This window comes from Sinocyclocheilus rhinocerous, unplaced genomic scaffold (assembly GCF_001515625.1).
Source record: "Sinocyclocheilus rhinocerous isolate Xijiao unplaced genomic scaffold, SAMN03320098_v1.1 scaffold558, whole genome shotgun sequence".
In the NCBI taxonomy this organism is placed as follows: domain Eukaryota; kingdom Metazoa; phylum Chordata; class Actinopteri; order Cypriniformes; family Cyprinidae; genus Sinocyclocheilus; species Sinocyclocheilus rhinocerous.
Window position 1 is genome coordinate 267095 of NW_015634502.1, and position 15081 is coordinate 282175.

At 37.6% G+C, this 15081-nt stretch overlaps 2 protein-coding genes across 3 annotated transcripts in view; one reads left to right on the plus strand and one right to left on the minus strand.

The window, feature by feature from the left end:
* LOC107745750 (wiskott-Aldrich syndrome protein-like) overlaps window positions 1-4639 on the plus strand; it is a 5905-nt gene extending 1266 nt beyond the window's left edge. The window contains exons 3-13 of one of the 2 annotated variants that reach the window (XR_001640629.1): window positions 547-633; window positions 855-951; window positions 1066-1092; window positions 1175-1210; window positions 1553-1745; window positions 1838-1880; window positions 2004-2157; window positions 2590-3035; window positions 3329-3440; window positions 4102-4441; window positions 4488-4639. Coding sequence is in view for 1 of the 2 variants with exons in the window: in XM_016559702.1 (XP_016415188.1) it covers window positions 547-633; window positions 855-951; window positions 1066-1092; window positions 1175-1210; window positions 1553-1745; window positions 1838-1880; window positions 2004-2157; window positions 2590-3035; window positions 3329-3440; window positions 4102-4157 (1251 nt within the window). In the remaining variant the exon portion in view is untranslated. Of the gene's footprint in view, window positions 1-546; window positions 634-854; window positions 952-1065; window positions 1093-1174; window positions 1211-1552; window positions 1746-1837; window positions 1881-2003; window positions 2158-2589; window positions 3036-3328; window positions 3441-4101 lie in introns of both variants that reach the window. The other variant, XM_016559702.1, reaches the window with a different exon arrangement.
* A 3317-nt stretch (window positions 4640-7956) lies between these two features.
* The window catches only part of LOC107745751 (semaphorin-3F-like), a 36599-nt gene continuing 29474 nt past the window's right edge, over window positions 7957-15081 (minus strand). The window contains exons 5-18 of the mRNA XM_016559703.1: window positions 14013-14132; window positions 13643-13736; window positions 12783-12902; window positions 12534-12679; window positions 12244-12358; window positions 12080-12149; window positions 11343-11487; window positions 11019-11241; window positions 10762-10850; window positions 10610-10651; window positions 10087-10244; window positions 9761-9828; window positions 9546-9670; window positions 7957-9026 (exon numbers count right to left, since the gene is read on the minus strand). Of these exons, the coding sequence (XP_016415189.1) occupies window positions 8610-9026; window positions 9546-9670; window positions 9761-9828; window positions 10087-10244; window positions 10610-10651; window positions 10762-10850; window positions 11019-11241; window positions 11343-11487; window positions 12080-12149; window positions 12244-12358; window positions 12534-12679; window positions 12783-12902; window positions 13643-13736; window positions 14013-14132 (1932 nt within the window). The 3' untranslated portion in view covers window positions 7957-8609. The remainder of the gene's footprint in view (window positions 9027-9545; window positions 9671-9760; window positions 9829-10086; window positions 10245-10609; window positions 10652-10761; window positions 10851-11018; window positions 11242-11342; window positions 11488-12079; window positions 12150-12243; window positions 12359-12533; window positions 12680-12782; window positions 12903-13642; window positions 13737-14012; window positions 14133-15081) is intronic.

Genomic DNA, 15081 nt, shown 5'->3' on the forward strand with positions numbered 1-15081 from the left:
CTTTCCGTCACACGCTTGAGGCATTCGGCCAATCACAACACACTGGATCGCTGGCCAATCAGAGCACACCTCGCTTTTCAGACCGATGAGCTTTGTAAAAATCGACACGTTTCAGAAGGCGGGGCATAGAGGAGAAACAATAATGTACAGTATGTGCAAAATAATGTGTTTTTTGAACCTTAAACCGCATAAACACATTTCATTACACCAAATACACAAAATAATGTTATTTTTAGCAACATCATATGACCCCTTTAACAAACCTGCTCTTTACTTAATCAGAATTGTTATGCAGAATGTTTATGCATCTAGCATCTTTGCAGATAGGGATGTTCTCTGAGATTATATAATAGCCCTTATACTGACTCTTGTTAGCATGACTAAACTTGACCTGTGGCCAAGCAGGCTGAAATTAAATAAAGATACACTTCTGCTTTGAGTTCTGAGTCACAGAAGCTCAACTCAACTCAGTTCATTAAGTCACACTGTGGTAGCACCATTTAGACTTTAATAATATTTATGCGTTTTTATTTTATTTATTTTCAGGAAGGGAAAATGGTTTGGGAGCAGGAGCTGTATAATCAGATGGCATATTCCTGTCCAATGAGGTTCTTCCACAGTTTTGCAGCTGATGTGGGTACAGGCCCTTTAGAAATCTCAATTCAAGCCAAAACTCAACGCTGTCCGATACATCTAAATAACTGCTTGAATTAAGCTACATTATTTATAAGAAATGTCTACTTTAAGTTTTTACTTTACATTAAGACTTTGTCAGATTGTGTCAAGTTTTCACTGTAAAATTAAAATCTCACAATCTGAGAGATCTAATATATTTGAATGCACTTGTGTCTCAGGACTGTCAAGTAGGTTTGAACTTTGCCAGTGAGACAGAAGCTGAAATTTTCAGAAACATCACTGTGGAGAAGATTAATCAGAGATCCAACCGCCAGGGTCAGTTACTGTCATTCTAATTTTATATGAATTTTGCTAGAATCATTACCCATAAATACTCAATAAATACTTCATCAGTATCTTTTTGTGCCTTTTTTATATATGCATATTTAGAAAAAAGACAGCATGCTCCGTCTGAAGGTATGTGTCCACAAGTTTAAACATACACTTAGTACTAATTGTTAAATTAGCATTTTAAAGTTGGTTTTATTTTGATTAATAGAAAACCTGGCACTACAACAAACCCCTCCAACAAATGGTGAGTCACTTTTAAAACGTTTTAAACACTTTATGCAGAAATGTAAATTCTTTCATCATTTACCCTCATGTTGTTCTAAACCTGTATGACTTTCTTTCTTCTGTGGAAATCAAAAGAAGATATTTTGAAAAATGTCCCAGTGTTTTTTTTGTGTAATCAAAATAATTTGTGTCCAATATTGTTTTAGACAATATTTGTTCTTCAAAATACCTTTTTTTGTGTTCAGCAGAAGAAAAAAAACTTCGTTTTTGGGTGAAATGTCCCTTTAATTTATCCTGCAGTGATCACATGGTCTAATGCATTGATAAATGCAAGTGTTTAACCTATATGTCCAATAACCAGGTCCAGTTTCACAGCCAAGTGTAATGGCCGCAGTGGACATCCAGAACCCAGATATTGTGGCATCAAGGTACCGCTCCACCCCAGTGCCAACCCCCGCACCAGCCTCACTTTGCATAAGCAAAAAGGACAAAAAGGGAAAGAAGAAAGGCCCAAAACTCACTAAGGCAGATATTGGAGCTCCTAGTGGATTTAAGTAAGAGTATTTTACCATAAGTTGGACACTCACCTTGTGTTTTGTTTCATTTGTTTGATGTGATGCTGATTGTGCCTCTCATTCCTCTTCAGACATATCACTCATATTGGGTGGGATCCAAACTCTGGTTTTGATGTAAGAAATGTCCTTTTCCCTTAAAAATGCATAAAGCAAATTTAGTCACATAAACTGATACTCAATGCTTATTCTAATTGCAAGTTAAATAGTATATATGAACACTGACTTTGGCCCCTCTAGACCAACAATCTTGACCCTGACCTGAAGAAACTGTTCAACAGTGCTGGTATCAGTGATGCCGAGCTGGCAGACAAAGAAACATCTAAGATCATCTATGACTTCATCGAGCAATCTGGAGGCCTGGATGCAGTAAAAGAGGAAATGAGGAAACAGGGTGAGCTCATTCAAAAATGTAAATGTAATAAATTCTGTGTGGAATATTTGGATGTTTGATTTGGATAATTTCACCTTGCTAAGATCCTTAATGTCAGCATGACGTGGAAATTCAGATCTATTTTCTAAATGCATCTTATTGATGTTATTGTAAACGATTAATCCATGCATATTTTATTTATTTATTTTAAATTTTGATCTCATAATTTTTTATCAAAATATCATAACTTGATCTTCCTAATGAAAAGGACAGACTTCTCTGCTGACGTATGACGGACTTCTCCAATCATTTAGTTTGCATAAACCCCGCCCCTTTCTCATAATCAACTGAAAATTCACATTCATTCAATTAACAACCAATTAATAGAACCAAATCCCAGTACTTTTTTTTTTCATTTTCAGTTGACTTTAATGGCGTTTGTTGCCCTCACAGATACTTCTCAGGGTCATTCCGGCTCTCTTCCTCCAGTCCCAGGAGGTCCTCGTTCTGCCCCTGCACCTCCTCCACCTCGTGGCGGGCTTCCCCCAGTCCCAGGTCCACCTGGACGTCCTGCACCACCTGCACGCAGCCCTGGACCCCCGCATCGTGGTCCACCGCGACCTGCACCACCTGGAAGCCGTTCTGTGCCTCCACCCCCTATGCCATCTACTCTTCCGCCACCACCACCCCCCAGCCAAAGTCACAAGCCACTTCCTCCACCTATGGGTGGAGGTGCACCGCCTCCACCTCCACCCCCACCTCCTCCTCCACCGCCACCTTCTTCAGCAGGCAACTTCCCCAGTAGCCCTGCCAGCTCAGCTCCACCTCCTCCTCCCTCTGGTGGTGGAGGACGAGGAACCTTAATGGACGAAATTCGCCGTGGACGTGTGCTAAAGAATGTATGTGAGACACAAATGCAATGCATTTTGTTCAGTTGTTTTTATAAGGGCCATGCACACTAACGATAACGTTATAATAATCGTTCTAATTCTATGAGAATAGGGAAGTCCACTATTCGATAGCAATACAGAGGAACAATACCATTGGAATCACTTTCAGAACTATTGTTTTTGCATTATCGTGCATAGGCCTAGTTATATTTATCATTCTATATATCTATATATCATTATTGGTGTGAATTTTTACTGTGCTTTGTTGGGTATAACCACTTATGATGTGTTGTTTATGTCAGGTGTCTGAATCCCCGGACCCTAATCCTCCAGTTCAAGATGAATCCTCAGGGGGAATTGTGGGAGCTCTGATGATGGTGATGCAGAAAAGGAGTAAAGTTATCCATTCCTCAGGTAACCCATTTAATAAATCTATTATTTTTACAAACACGTCAAAACATGGGTTAACTGGATCCTAGGTTATCTTTTTCCATATTTCACATTCGTAAATTGCGTCTTAATGTTCTTATTTGCATATTTGCTATGTTTAATTGATTGGACAAACACAGGAGGCAATCGTTTAAATAGCAGTTGCTCTCGTTCTTGGGCAACAGTTCGACTTACAGTTTTTCCTGTGTATTCCAGTTTGTCCTGGACCATCCATGTAAGAATAAAACGGTATCTTCTTCATTTAAATTGACGAGTTTTCTGTCACTGTCTGACACGTTACTTTCTCTCAAATGCCGCGCTGCGCGCAGCTCGTCAACGTTTCTGCGACTGCGCAAAGCTAATGAATATTTAATGAAACAAGCGCTGTTAAGTTCTGTTTGGTTGGTTGTTTCGACGCACACAAAAAAAGAAACTCAAAATATGACGCGAGACAAAACATCAATAAACAGAAAAGAGTGCATTAAAATGTAGGCTATTTTCAGATTGCTGCATGCATATATGCGCGCTATCAGAAAGGCGATTGTCTTTTTCAACTGTAATGGCAGACTTTTATTTTTGTGCATTTAGTATCTTTCTATCATTAGATACAAACAAATACGAAAACTTTTTTTTTTGCTTTCTTCAGAAGATGAAGACGATGATGGGGGTGATGAAGATGAAGAAGATGAATGGGATGAATAATGCTTCTCTCTGCTCTTGGTTCACACATTTATGTCATCCAATTCAGCAAAATTAGCTGATAAAGCTGATGCTCAGTGGTAATCATTTTAGCAATAGGCATGAATCTTCAGGTTATTCCAGATTAAAGTTGCACTGAATGATCTGAAGATCTGCTGTAAATCCAATAAAGCAATAAAAACCCAACTTTGATAATGACTAGGTTTCAAGCCTGTTTTGCAGTGTCTCAGCCTCGTTTCAAAGACTGGTCTGTTTTCAACTCCAGCTTTCAACTTCACAGTAGCTCAGTGAGAGTTCATTCAGGAAGAAGGAACTGTAGTTGAGCCAAACCAGGAGTGGTGTTAGATTTCATCCAAACATAGGACTGCCAAGCTTAACCACAGGTTTATGTTGGATATTTCCTTCTGTGTGCACATGCTTTTGACTCATCAACTGTCTTATTCCAAATCTGCCTTCTTTACAGACCCAGTAATGTTTTTCTTGTCAAGATACAGTGCCGTGAAAAGGTTTTTGCCCCCTTCCTGTTTTTTAAATGTTTTGCATATTTGTCACACTTAAAAGATTCAGATCATCAAACCAATTTTAATATTGCGCAAAGATAATGCAAGTAAATACAAAATGCAGTTTTTAAATGATAATTTCATTTATTAAGGGAAAAAAGCTGTCCAAACCTGCCTGGCGGGAGAGTTCCAAGGCAAAAGCCATTGCTGACCAAAAAGAACACAAAGGCTTGTCTCACATTTGCCAAAAAATATCTTGTTTATCCCCAAGACTTTTGGGCAAATATTCTGTGGACTGATGAGACAAAAGTTGAACTTTTTGGAAGGTGTGTGTCCCGTTACATCTGGCGTAAAACCAACACAGCATTTCATAAAAAGAACATCATACCAACAGTCAAACATGGTGGTGGTAGTGTGATGGTCTGGGGCTGCTTTGCAGCTTCAGGACCTGGATGACTTGCCATAATTGATGGAACCATGAATTCTGCTCTCTATCAGAAAATCCTGAAGGAGAATGTCCGGCCGTCTGTTTGTGACCTCAAGCTCAAGCGCACTTGGTTTATGCAGCAGGACAATGATCCCAAACACACCAGCAAGTCCACCTTTGAATGGCTCAAGAAAAACAAAATTAAGGTTTTGGAGTGGCCAAGTCAAAGTCCGGACTTAAATCCGATTGAGATGCTGTGGCATGGCCTTAAACAGTCCATTCATGCTCAAAAACTCTCCAATGTGGCTGAATGAAAACAATTCTGCAAAGAAGAGTGGGCCAAAATTCCTGTGAAAGACTCATTGCCATTTATCGCAAACGCTTGATTGCAGTTGTTGCTGCAAAGGGGGGCGCAACGAGTTATTAGATTTAGGGGGCAATTACTTTTTCACGTAGTGCCAGGCAGGTTTGGACAGCTTTTTTCCCTTAATAAATGAAATCATAATTTCAAAACTGCAGTTTGTATTTACTCAGGTTATCTTTGTGTAATATTAAAATTTGTTTGATGATCTGAATCTTTTAAGTGTGACAAATATGCAAACAATTAAAAAAACAGGAAGGGGGCAAAAACTTTTTCACACCACTATATATCTAGTTTTCTGAAGCCATGTACAATATTCTGTGTAGCTGTTGGCTGCACAGGACCTCCCCTACAGGACAAATCGGAATGGAACTATCAAAAAGGTTTAAAAAGAGTATTAAAATAATCAAATGAAAATGTACTGATGATGACACTTTTGATATAGATAAGATATGTCAAGTTTTCCGATAGTTAAAACAATAAATACATAAGTGGATAAAAACAAAAACAGCAGTTTATTGTTATTGCTTAAAAAAAACACCTATTAGGACTCCCAAACCCCAGAATACCATGATAATAAAATAATATTTATCACAAACAATCACATTAACATGAACCTACACAAACATCTGTAAATACAAAGAGGAAATATTTAGAAAGCAACCATATTTAGGAAGTTTCTGTTTAGTTCAACAACCAACACCAAAGGAAAGAGACAACAGGACAAAGAAAGTCTATGTGGCATTAAAGTTCTTCAGAGAAGCTGTGTCGGATGTCATTCTGCACAATGACATCTCTGTGGAGAGGAATGAAATGTGGTTTGGACTCTAGAATCTGTTCTCCACCCTTCAAGACCAGATAACATGTCTTGGGTTAAAACCACAAAGCATTTCATCAAGCGCTTTTTATACAAAGTCATTATAAATATTCCTCCAACATACAATGAAGAGAAACACTCTTATCCTTTCAAAAAATGACAATAGTGGGCTAGACAAAGTAAATGTTCTAAGAAAAAAATTATACAACACGTTTCCCTTGCTTTTGTCCTTTAGTCTGGTGTCAAGTGATATTCCATAGAAAGTGCTTGAAGAGGTAGACATTTCTGGCTTAAAACACACTGCAGATATGAAATATTTCATGCCAGCTAATAAAAAGAGTGGATTTTTTGCCCATATTTTTTCTTGAGAATCCCAAGGTTAATTTAAATGTTTCAAATATTAAAATATATATGTCTACAGGTTAACCGATTTAAATATATCCAAAAACATCTACCTCTTCCCTCTCAGCATCTCTCCATGTGTCCTGGTCCTGTTAATAAACAATACAAACAATGACATTTTCCATCAAAACCAGCCCTGTCCCACCACCAAAGAGCACAACTCACATGAATATGTACACTCTCACAATAAATATGTTGCATGGTGTGGGTGAGAGAGAGAGAAGAAGAGAAAGACAGAGGGTCACGTGACAGATGAGGAAAAAGAGGAGGTTAGTTTTTAATCCTGAACAGTGACTAGTCGAATACATACATTTTCTATGTACATGTGTCATTGTCACACAACACAAAGCACAGATACTGTGTTTATACACAAGCAAAAAACATGGCCACATATCACCATAGACAAACCGTGGAATACAAAATGTTTTGATTCAATGTATTGAAAGTGAGAATGTTTTTAGCGGTCCGACTATCATCAGAGTCCAGAGTCAAAGATAGAAGAGACCAGACTGAAAAACTGTATCTATATATACAGCAGTTCAAATCAGGAAAGATCCATTTGCTCATAGTAGTTGGGGGACAAGCATTTGTTTTACAAGACAAAACAAGAAGATAACCGACTTGTATTTTGGTTACAATTAAAATTGCAATGTGAAGTACGTATCAAGGCTTTTCACATCACAGTTAATGCTATGTCTGGTTTCATTGATCACAAGGGAGAGATTCTGAAGCATAATTACTACAAACAATTTTTATTTTTGCAAATCTCATGTCATTTTGGTCCACAGTCTTGTCTGAATAAAACCTTTACATTTCCAGAGCAATGATCCAATCATGTTACAAAGAGCTGTTTGTTCCACTACAAAAAGGAGACAAAATATATAATATTTTTAGTATCAGATAAATATTTTGTTTGACAATCCACATATTTGACATGTAAATCATTTTTTAAATGTAATTTTTTAATTGAATGGCTAATAATGTTATTGCAATTATTTTAAATTCCCAATCTATCTAAAGTTTTATCTGAAACATGTTTAAACATGCAAATGATACTGAAATATCATTTTTGGTAGAAGTTTCTTTTCAGTTCTAGGCTTTCAAATTTCTGTCATGGATCAAAACTAAAATTAAAGCTCAAATGTATGGAGGACTAGAAGTGACACTTAAAAATAAAATGATAAAAAAAAGTTATCAATGTATCATTTCATTTTTTCAATTATAAAACGATTTATTTTCATTTTAATGTTTAAATTATTATATTACTATATATTCATTTTAATTTTAAGTGCCACTCCTAGTTGTCCATACAAATTGACCTGTTCTTCAAAGGACTTTAACTACAGAAAACTCTATAAAAAGCTGCAAATGCCAAGAAAAGACAAAAACTTCGGTGGTCAAAATGATGGTAAGATATATTGTGCTATAATTGTAGCCTTGCAGAAACATAAATCCAACCATCTTGACTACTGTATTTCATGATCTGGGGGTTTAGAGATGACTGACTGAATCAGCGATCTTTAAATTTTGCCCAAAACACCTTTTAAAACCTCTACAACGCACATGTTTTCAAATGTTTCTGATAATATTTACACTGCAGTCATTGGTGTACTGAATATTAGAATGGAATAGCTTATGTTTTACATAAAACAGCAGTAGTTTTGATGGTGTGGCAGGACGATTTAAGGAATTATAATAATAAAAAACTATGGAAGTGAGCACATCACAGCCAGATTTAGATTAGTTAGGGGAGCTAAGTGCATCAAACTGTACCTCAAAATGAAAATCAATCTAGTTCAGACTCAGTCTGACACATCGAATGAATCAATTGAATCAGTCTAAACTAATGAATCATTTTATTAAATGGACCGAGTTTGCCTAGAGGAAGTACATAATGATGGGGCACATGGACGGGACATGGTCAACAGGGTCCCAGGTGCTGTTCCACTCACTGCTCCTGTAGCTCCTCCTCTTCCTGTTCTCCCGTGTGCCTGCGGTTGTTTCGTTTGGCTTTGTGTGGCTGGCTTTGTATCTGCTGCCTGTAGGACTGGCAGTACTGGTTGATGAGACGCACCTCAGGCTGTGGGTGGAGCTGGAGAGCAGGTGGGTGGGATTGAGGAGGAGGGGGCGGCGGTGGAGGGTGGTGATGGGAATGGTGGCGGCGGTGCTCTGGTTCTATCGGGACATCTGACTCAGTCAGCGCCTCCACTATTTCCCGGTCCAGGATCCGTAGGGAGATGCGTGCCACGGTGTGTTTGAAGTTGTTCTCGGTTGCCAGGCAGTGGTAAAGGCCGGCATCTGATTGGGTGAGAGATTTCAGTAGGATGCCGTGACCGGTCTTCAAGACATCTTTGTCTCGACTGAGCTGAAAAGGAAAAGGAGTCATTTATGCCTTAATTAATGATACAAAATATAAAAGATGAATTTTGAAGCATGTTTCAACTGCTTTTGTCCATACAATGAAAGTCAATAGGAGTTCAAAACAACACTGGATCCCACTGGGTTTCATTATAATGACAAAAAAAAAACCCTGAGACATTTTTCAAAACATCCTCTGAAGAAAGAAATTCATACAAGTTCATAATGACATGAAGGTCTACTGTAGTAAAATTCAAATTTTAATGGTAAAAATTGTAATGCGTCTTTCTCATTGGTTGTCTGTGTGTTATAAAGGTACAAACCAGACTTCAGTACTTCAGTACATTGGTATATTAACATTATATTAATTCATGATTTTTTCCCTGTAAATTTAAGTTAAATCTGCGAAACCAAAAATTTTGCTACCATATTTTTTATGATTAAATTCTGGCAACCACAGCTGCCTTTTTTACTGTAAATTTGAATGATGGCAGAAAGCCTAATAATAGTAACGTGAGTATCTTACTGCTTTTCGCTTGCCGTCCTTCTGGTAGAGCCATTTGACGGTGGCCTGCGGGGATCTTGGCTGGCACTCCAGGAACGTGCTGGTCCCCTCAACCCCAAACTGCACTGTCTCCCTCAGACGCTTCTCTACTGAGAGGGTCAGAGAACGGCCACATTCAAGTTTCTGAAGATCTCCTGCATCATTATTCAGTATCATATGAGAGGCTGTTTACAAACCTTTTGCGTTGAATCCTCTGCATTGCCGTAGAGGATCTCCGTGTTTGATATCTTGCCTTCTGCTTCTCCTAAGAATTTATTCACATCGATTTCATGGTTAAAAGCTTATTGGTTATTTTAATTGTGAAATCAACTATTGCTGCTAATCATACTGTTTATTTTCTATTCTGTTTCTCTTCAGCAGATCTGATGAAAAACAATATGCATTGCAAATGGATTGACCGTGTTATCAGCAATTAAAATGGGAAGTTAATGAAGTCTAGATATCCATTTGCACATAATTTGGACCATGGACCACCCATTGGGGTAAATGAATGTGGTCTGACCTCTTGGTAGCCGGGGTGAAAGCAGAGCAGTGTTCTCCATCCCAGGCACAGTAGGGGTCGCGGGCCAGGCAGCAGTCCGAACAGGCCTTGCCATAAACGGCACACCTGTGCAGGGACACCTGGGTAAGACCCCTTTCTGAAGACACGTACAACTGTTGCTATAAACCGCAAAAGAGAAAGAGAAAAAGTTTAGAAACTGCACAGATTTTTCAGCGATCAGTTACTGATTTGTATCAGTGTCATAGCTCGGATATGAAACAAAATTGTGTTTTATGCAGGGTTATTATCATATTAACTACAAAACTTACTAAACCATTAAAAAAAGCATGTATATAAATTAAAAGACATATTAAGAACTAATAAAAAGGACAACAATTTACAGCAAAATTACTCAAACTTAAACGAATTCAAATGAAAATAGAAAATATAACAATAAAATCTCATTCAAAATGAACAAAACTATAATATATAATATATATCAATGACACTAAAATAATGCTGATTTTACTACAACTATATTTACCCTTTTAGAAGAAATCTTCAGAGTTTTGACAGCAGCAGGAGTCTGGAAAAATTAGAAGGACAAATTTACAACATTCAAAATCATGCATTAGGGCATTTTAAGGTCATTCCTACCCAACAGCAAAAAGTCAGCAATATTGTGTATTTTTGTACCTTAAAAACCTCAACCTCTTCCAAAATGAGCTCTTCTGCTGTGCTGATGTCTTTTGGTAAGACAATCACCTTCTGGACTGTTCCACGATCTAAAGTTCAAGGTGAATCATGGGTAGATTAGAATTGCCTATGTTTAAAAAGTTTTACAAATTAGGTGGTTCATGTTGCAATGCTGCACCTTCTCGTGCAACTTCAGGAAGAACTCATCCTGCATGTAACTAAACAGAAAGTATCTGACATAATCAGAAATGTCTAACCTGTGCCCAGGAAGAGCACCTCGTATCTTCCATCCACAGCATCCACCAGGTCCACAGCAATAGTGGTGAAACGGTAGTCAACGCCAGTCCTGACCACCAGAGGGCGCTTGTGTATCGGATATATAGGCTGATACATCAGCGGATGGGCACGTACGAAGTTTACAGCCTCGTCAGAGAAGGCTTTAGTGGTGTGGAGATCAGGGGTGAAGGTTCCTCCAGGACACTGAACAATAAAATTGAGCAGAAAGATCAAAATAGAATGAGATAGCAACAAAGACAATAATAAGATACAGTACAAAACTGGATTTCATAAGAAATACTCACAGTCCCGGGGCGAGGGTAAGGGATTTTGCCAGTATAAGGTGTCCACTGGTAGTTGTGACCATGTTTGTGAGAGAAGGGTCCATTAAAGACATTTCTGATGTCTGCCATTGAGTACACACACACGGCAGAGCCTTTAAACACAGAGCTGGAAAGGAAAAGAGAGAAACAGCATTGGCATCATAACTCATTTAACAAATAACCATCGATATAAACACTGATCTGAAGGAATAGAGATGTTACACTCAACACAGAGGCATTTTGGGTTCAACTATGCCTTTTAATCTATATTTAAATTATGCTCAAAACATTTCAGGAAGATTAGGAAGTTTTTTTAAAATTTTGTTTCAGAAAAAAAGTATTTTATGACCATTTATGTGATAAAAAATACAGTAAAACATTATTATTTTTAGCAGCCATTACTCCAGTATTGAGTGTCACAATTCTTCAGTTCAGATTTTCTTCAGAAATCATTCTAATATGCTGATTTGGTGCTCAAGAAATATTTATTATTATTATTATTATTAATTTTGTACAGGATTCTTTGATGAATAGTAAGTTCAAAGAACAGCATTTATTTGAAATATACTTTTTTGTGTAACATTATAAATGTCTTTACTGTCACTTTTGTTTAATTAAATGTTTCCCTGTTGAAAAAAATATCTTAATATCTTTCAAAAAAAAAATCTTACTGACACCAAACATTTGAGGTTTTAGATGTTTGCATGAGATTATCTCACCCAGCAGTGGAGAACACAGCATACACGATGGGGTTCCGTTCATCATGGGTCCTCTGGATGAAAACATCCCCTACAAAACAAACAGACATCAGGCATCAGAGACAGACAGAGAGCTGATTTAGAACATGTTATGATCATGGAGGGGAGAAAAACATATGCCATACTCAGTTCATCAAAGTAAGTCTCAACACCATCTGCACCAATCACAGAACAGACCAGTCGTGCTTTAAGGAACGTCGTCCACTTATTCACCAATGACCTTTGACCTCCATCGTCATTCTAAAGGGAAAGCACACAAACAGAAAAAAAGAGATTAGACTTTAAACAAACCTTGGGTTCATCTGATTTGCATAATGAGTTGCATGACAAAAATCATCATGATTAAAAGTTGATTATTAAGTCAGAGTGTGACTTAAGGAGTCAAGTCTTGTGTCTAGCATCTGGATTTTCTCACCAGACAGACTCGGCCTACTCTCGCGAGGATGCTCGGAGCGCTGCCCCCCGAAGCATCTAAACTCTTCTCCCGAAAGAAGAAGTAAAGCTTATCATCATTCTTCTCGGCACTGTCTGGAATCTTCTGGATTTTTATAAACACAGGCTCTGATGGAGAGATAAAGGGATTTGTAAAGAGATAAAAGGGATAATATTTGTCACCGGTCCGTCTTTTCATTTTAATCACTGTACCCCTCTGCTCATATCATACCATTCAGCCATCGGGAGTCATACTGTTCTGTTCTGACAGCGGGACGGTCTCCCAAGGTTCTGAAGATGGCTGGATCTGTACCCATAAAGTCCACATGTACCCCAGCATACAGGTTCCCATCTGAAGAGGGTAGAATGAGAGTAATGTGGAGAGAGAGAGACAAATCATGATGGATGAAGACTGGCTAAATTTATACTACTGGCCCATTTATACTGCTAGAAGACTCTCATACAACTAGAAGTGCTTAACAGAATAGTTCCCACACTTCTGACCAAGGAATTTCCACGACTCCAGTCGATCAAGGTCACTGGTTAAGTATTTTCAAAAATAACTTCATAAACATTTCTTAAGCAAATTTCCATTTCTAAATCAGGTACCAACACCTTTGAATTTATAGATTTAAACAATTGCACAAGTTTTGCTCTACGAAGTGAGTAAAATATACTACTGTTCAAAGGTTTGGGGTCTCTATGGTTATTTCTTTGAAAGAAATTAATACTTTTATTTAGCAAGGATGCATACAATTGATTTAAAAAAGACAGTTAAGACATTTATATTGTTACAAAAGATTTTTGTATTTCAAATTAATGTTGTTCTGTTGGACTTTCTATTAATTAAAGATTCCTGAAAAAAAAAATCAGTTTCCACAAAAACATTAAGCAGCACAACTGTTTTAACATTGATAATAATTAAAAAATGTGTCTTGAGCAGCAGCAAATTAGATATTAGAATGATTTATGAAGGATCATGTGACACTGAAGACTGGAGTAACGGTTTTAAAATATAATTTGTGCTTTTTGGAGCTTGACTACAAGCTTTTGTTATGAGAGATACAAAAGAGCAGGGGAGAGAGGTCTCACTGATCAGAGCAGCTGCGTTCTCCTGGCAGGGATCGTAAGGAGACTTTCCTTTTCCAGAGTCCACATAACCAGGAACCAGCCGGAAAAGGTATTCCTACACACAATCACACACAACTTATAAGTTAAGAAAGTGAATGTACTGCAGAGCTAATGTTTTTTATATGTGTAAAATCGTAAAAGATCAAATTTTAATCAAATTATTGCACCAACATGCACCAACATCAAACATGCACCAAACATAAAAAATAAAATAAAATTTTGTTGATCATAATTTTTTTTATATTGGTCATCTTTGTTATTGCTGATGAAATACAAAAATCATTGTCATTCACAAGATCAAGACTGCTGTACTGTAAACATCAGTATGTACCTCAGCTCTCCAGCCTCTGTTGATGAAGGTGCAGATGGGTTTATAAGCTCCTGTGCCGCAGGTGTACAGGTGAGTCCTGTTCCACGGCTCAATCAGACGCACAAAGTTAGCACACTCTCCCTGAGAACACACACAAATCAGAAGAAAAACAAGAGATTTTAGCAGTGTCTATTTCTTTGTTAAAATGATTAATCAAAACAGACTGTAAAAGTGTACCTGTCCACCTTTGCCAGTTAATTTACACTCCCCTTTTCTTTGTGCTGTTGCTGGCCAGTGAATCTGAAAACACACAAACCTTATTTAAAATACTATAACATAATCACTAAAAAAAGTAGCAAACATACCACTAAACTACATACAATTGAAATGGTTCAATTACAGCAAATGAACACTTAAATGAACTCTAAATTCACAACCTTTTTATTGATTTCTTACAATAAGAGAAAATGGAGAATAAAATAATTCCATAACATCTTACAATAAGGGGCTCTTTATTGACATTTTGCATGTCTAGAGAGACCAGATATTCCCGGCTGCCCAGGTAGAGCCGGCCTTGGTCTTGGTCCATATGCAGGATTCGGTAGTCACTGGTGTTGAAGGAGAAACTGAACGGTCGTATGGTTTTTGTCTCCAGTAACTCTGAACGATAGAGAGAAAATATCAGGTCAAAGCAGTTAACATCAACAAAATCTTTTCTAAAAGTATCAGAGGTAGTTCATGTATGGGTGCTTTAATTGTGAAATTATCCATCCACATGTCTGGGTTTCACAGAAGTGGAAGTCGTCACAGTTGGGTAAGCCGTAAGCGTCTATAGTGGTGAACGGGAGACTAGATCAAATATATTTTTTGCACTCCCATTTGCACAAATAGCAAAATAAGAACTCTACAATAGTGTTTTCATGACTTTCAAAAAGAGGAAAATATAGACAGAGATTAATAATCGCAGTCAGAAGAGAGAAGAATGTCAAAAAATAAATAAATACGATTCTGATGACCATTGAAACATATCATCACAGTTTGTGAAAAAGGTCCATCCTATCCTGCAGACCTTTCAGTTCAAGCCCTTCTT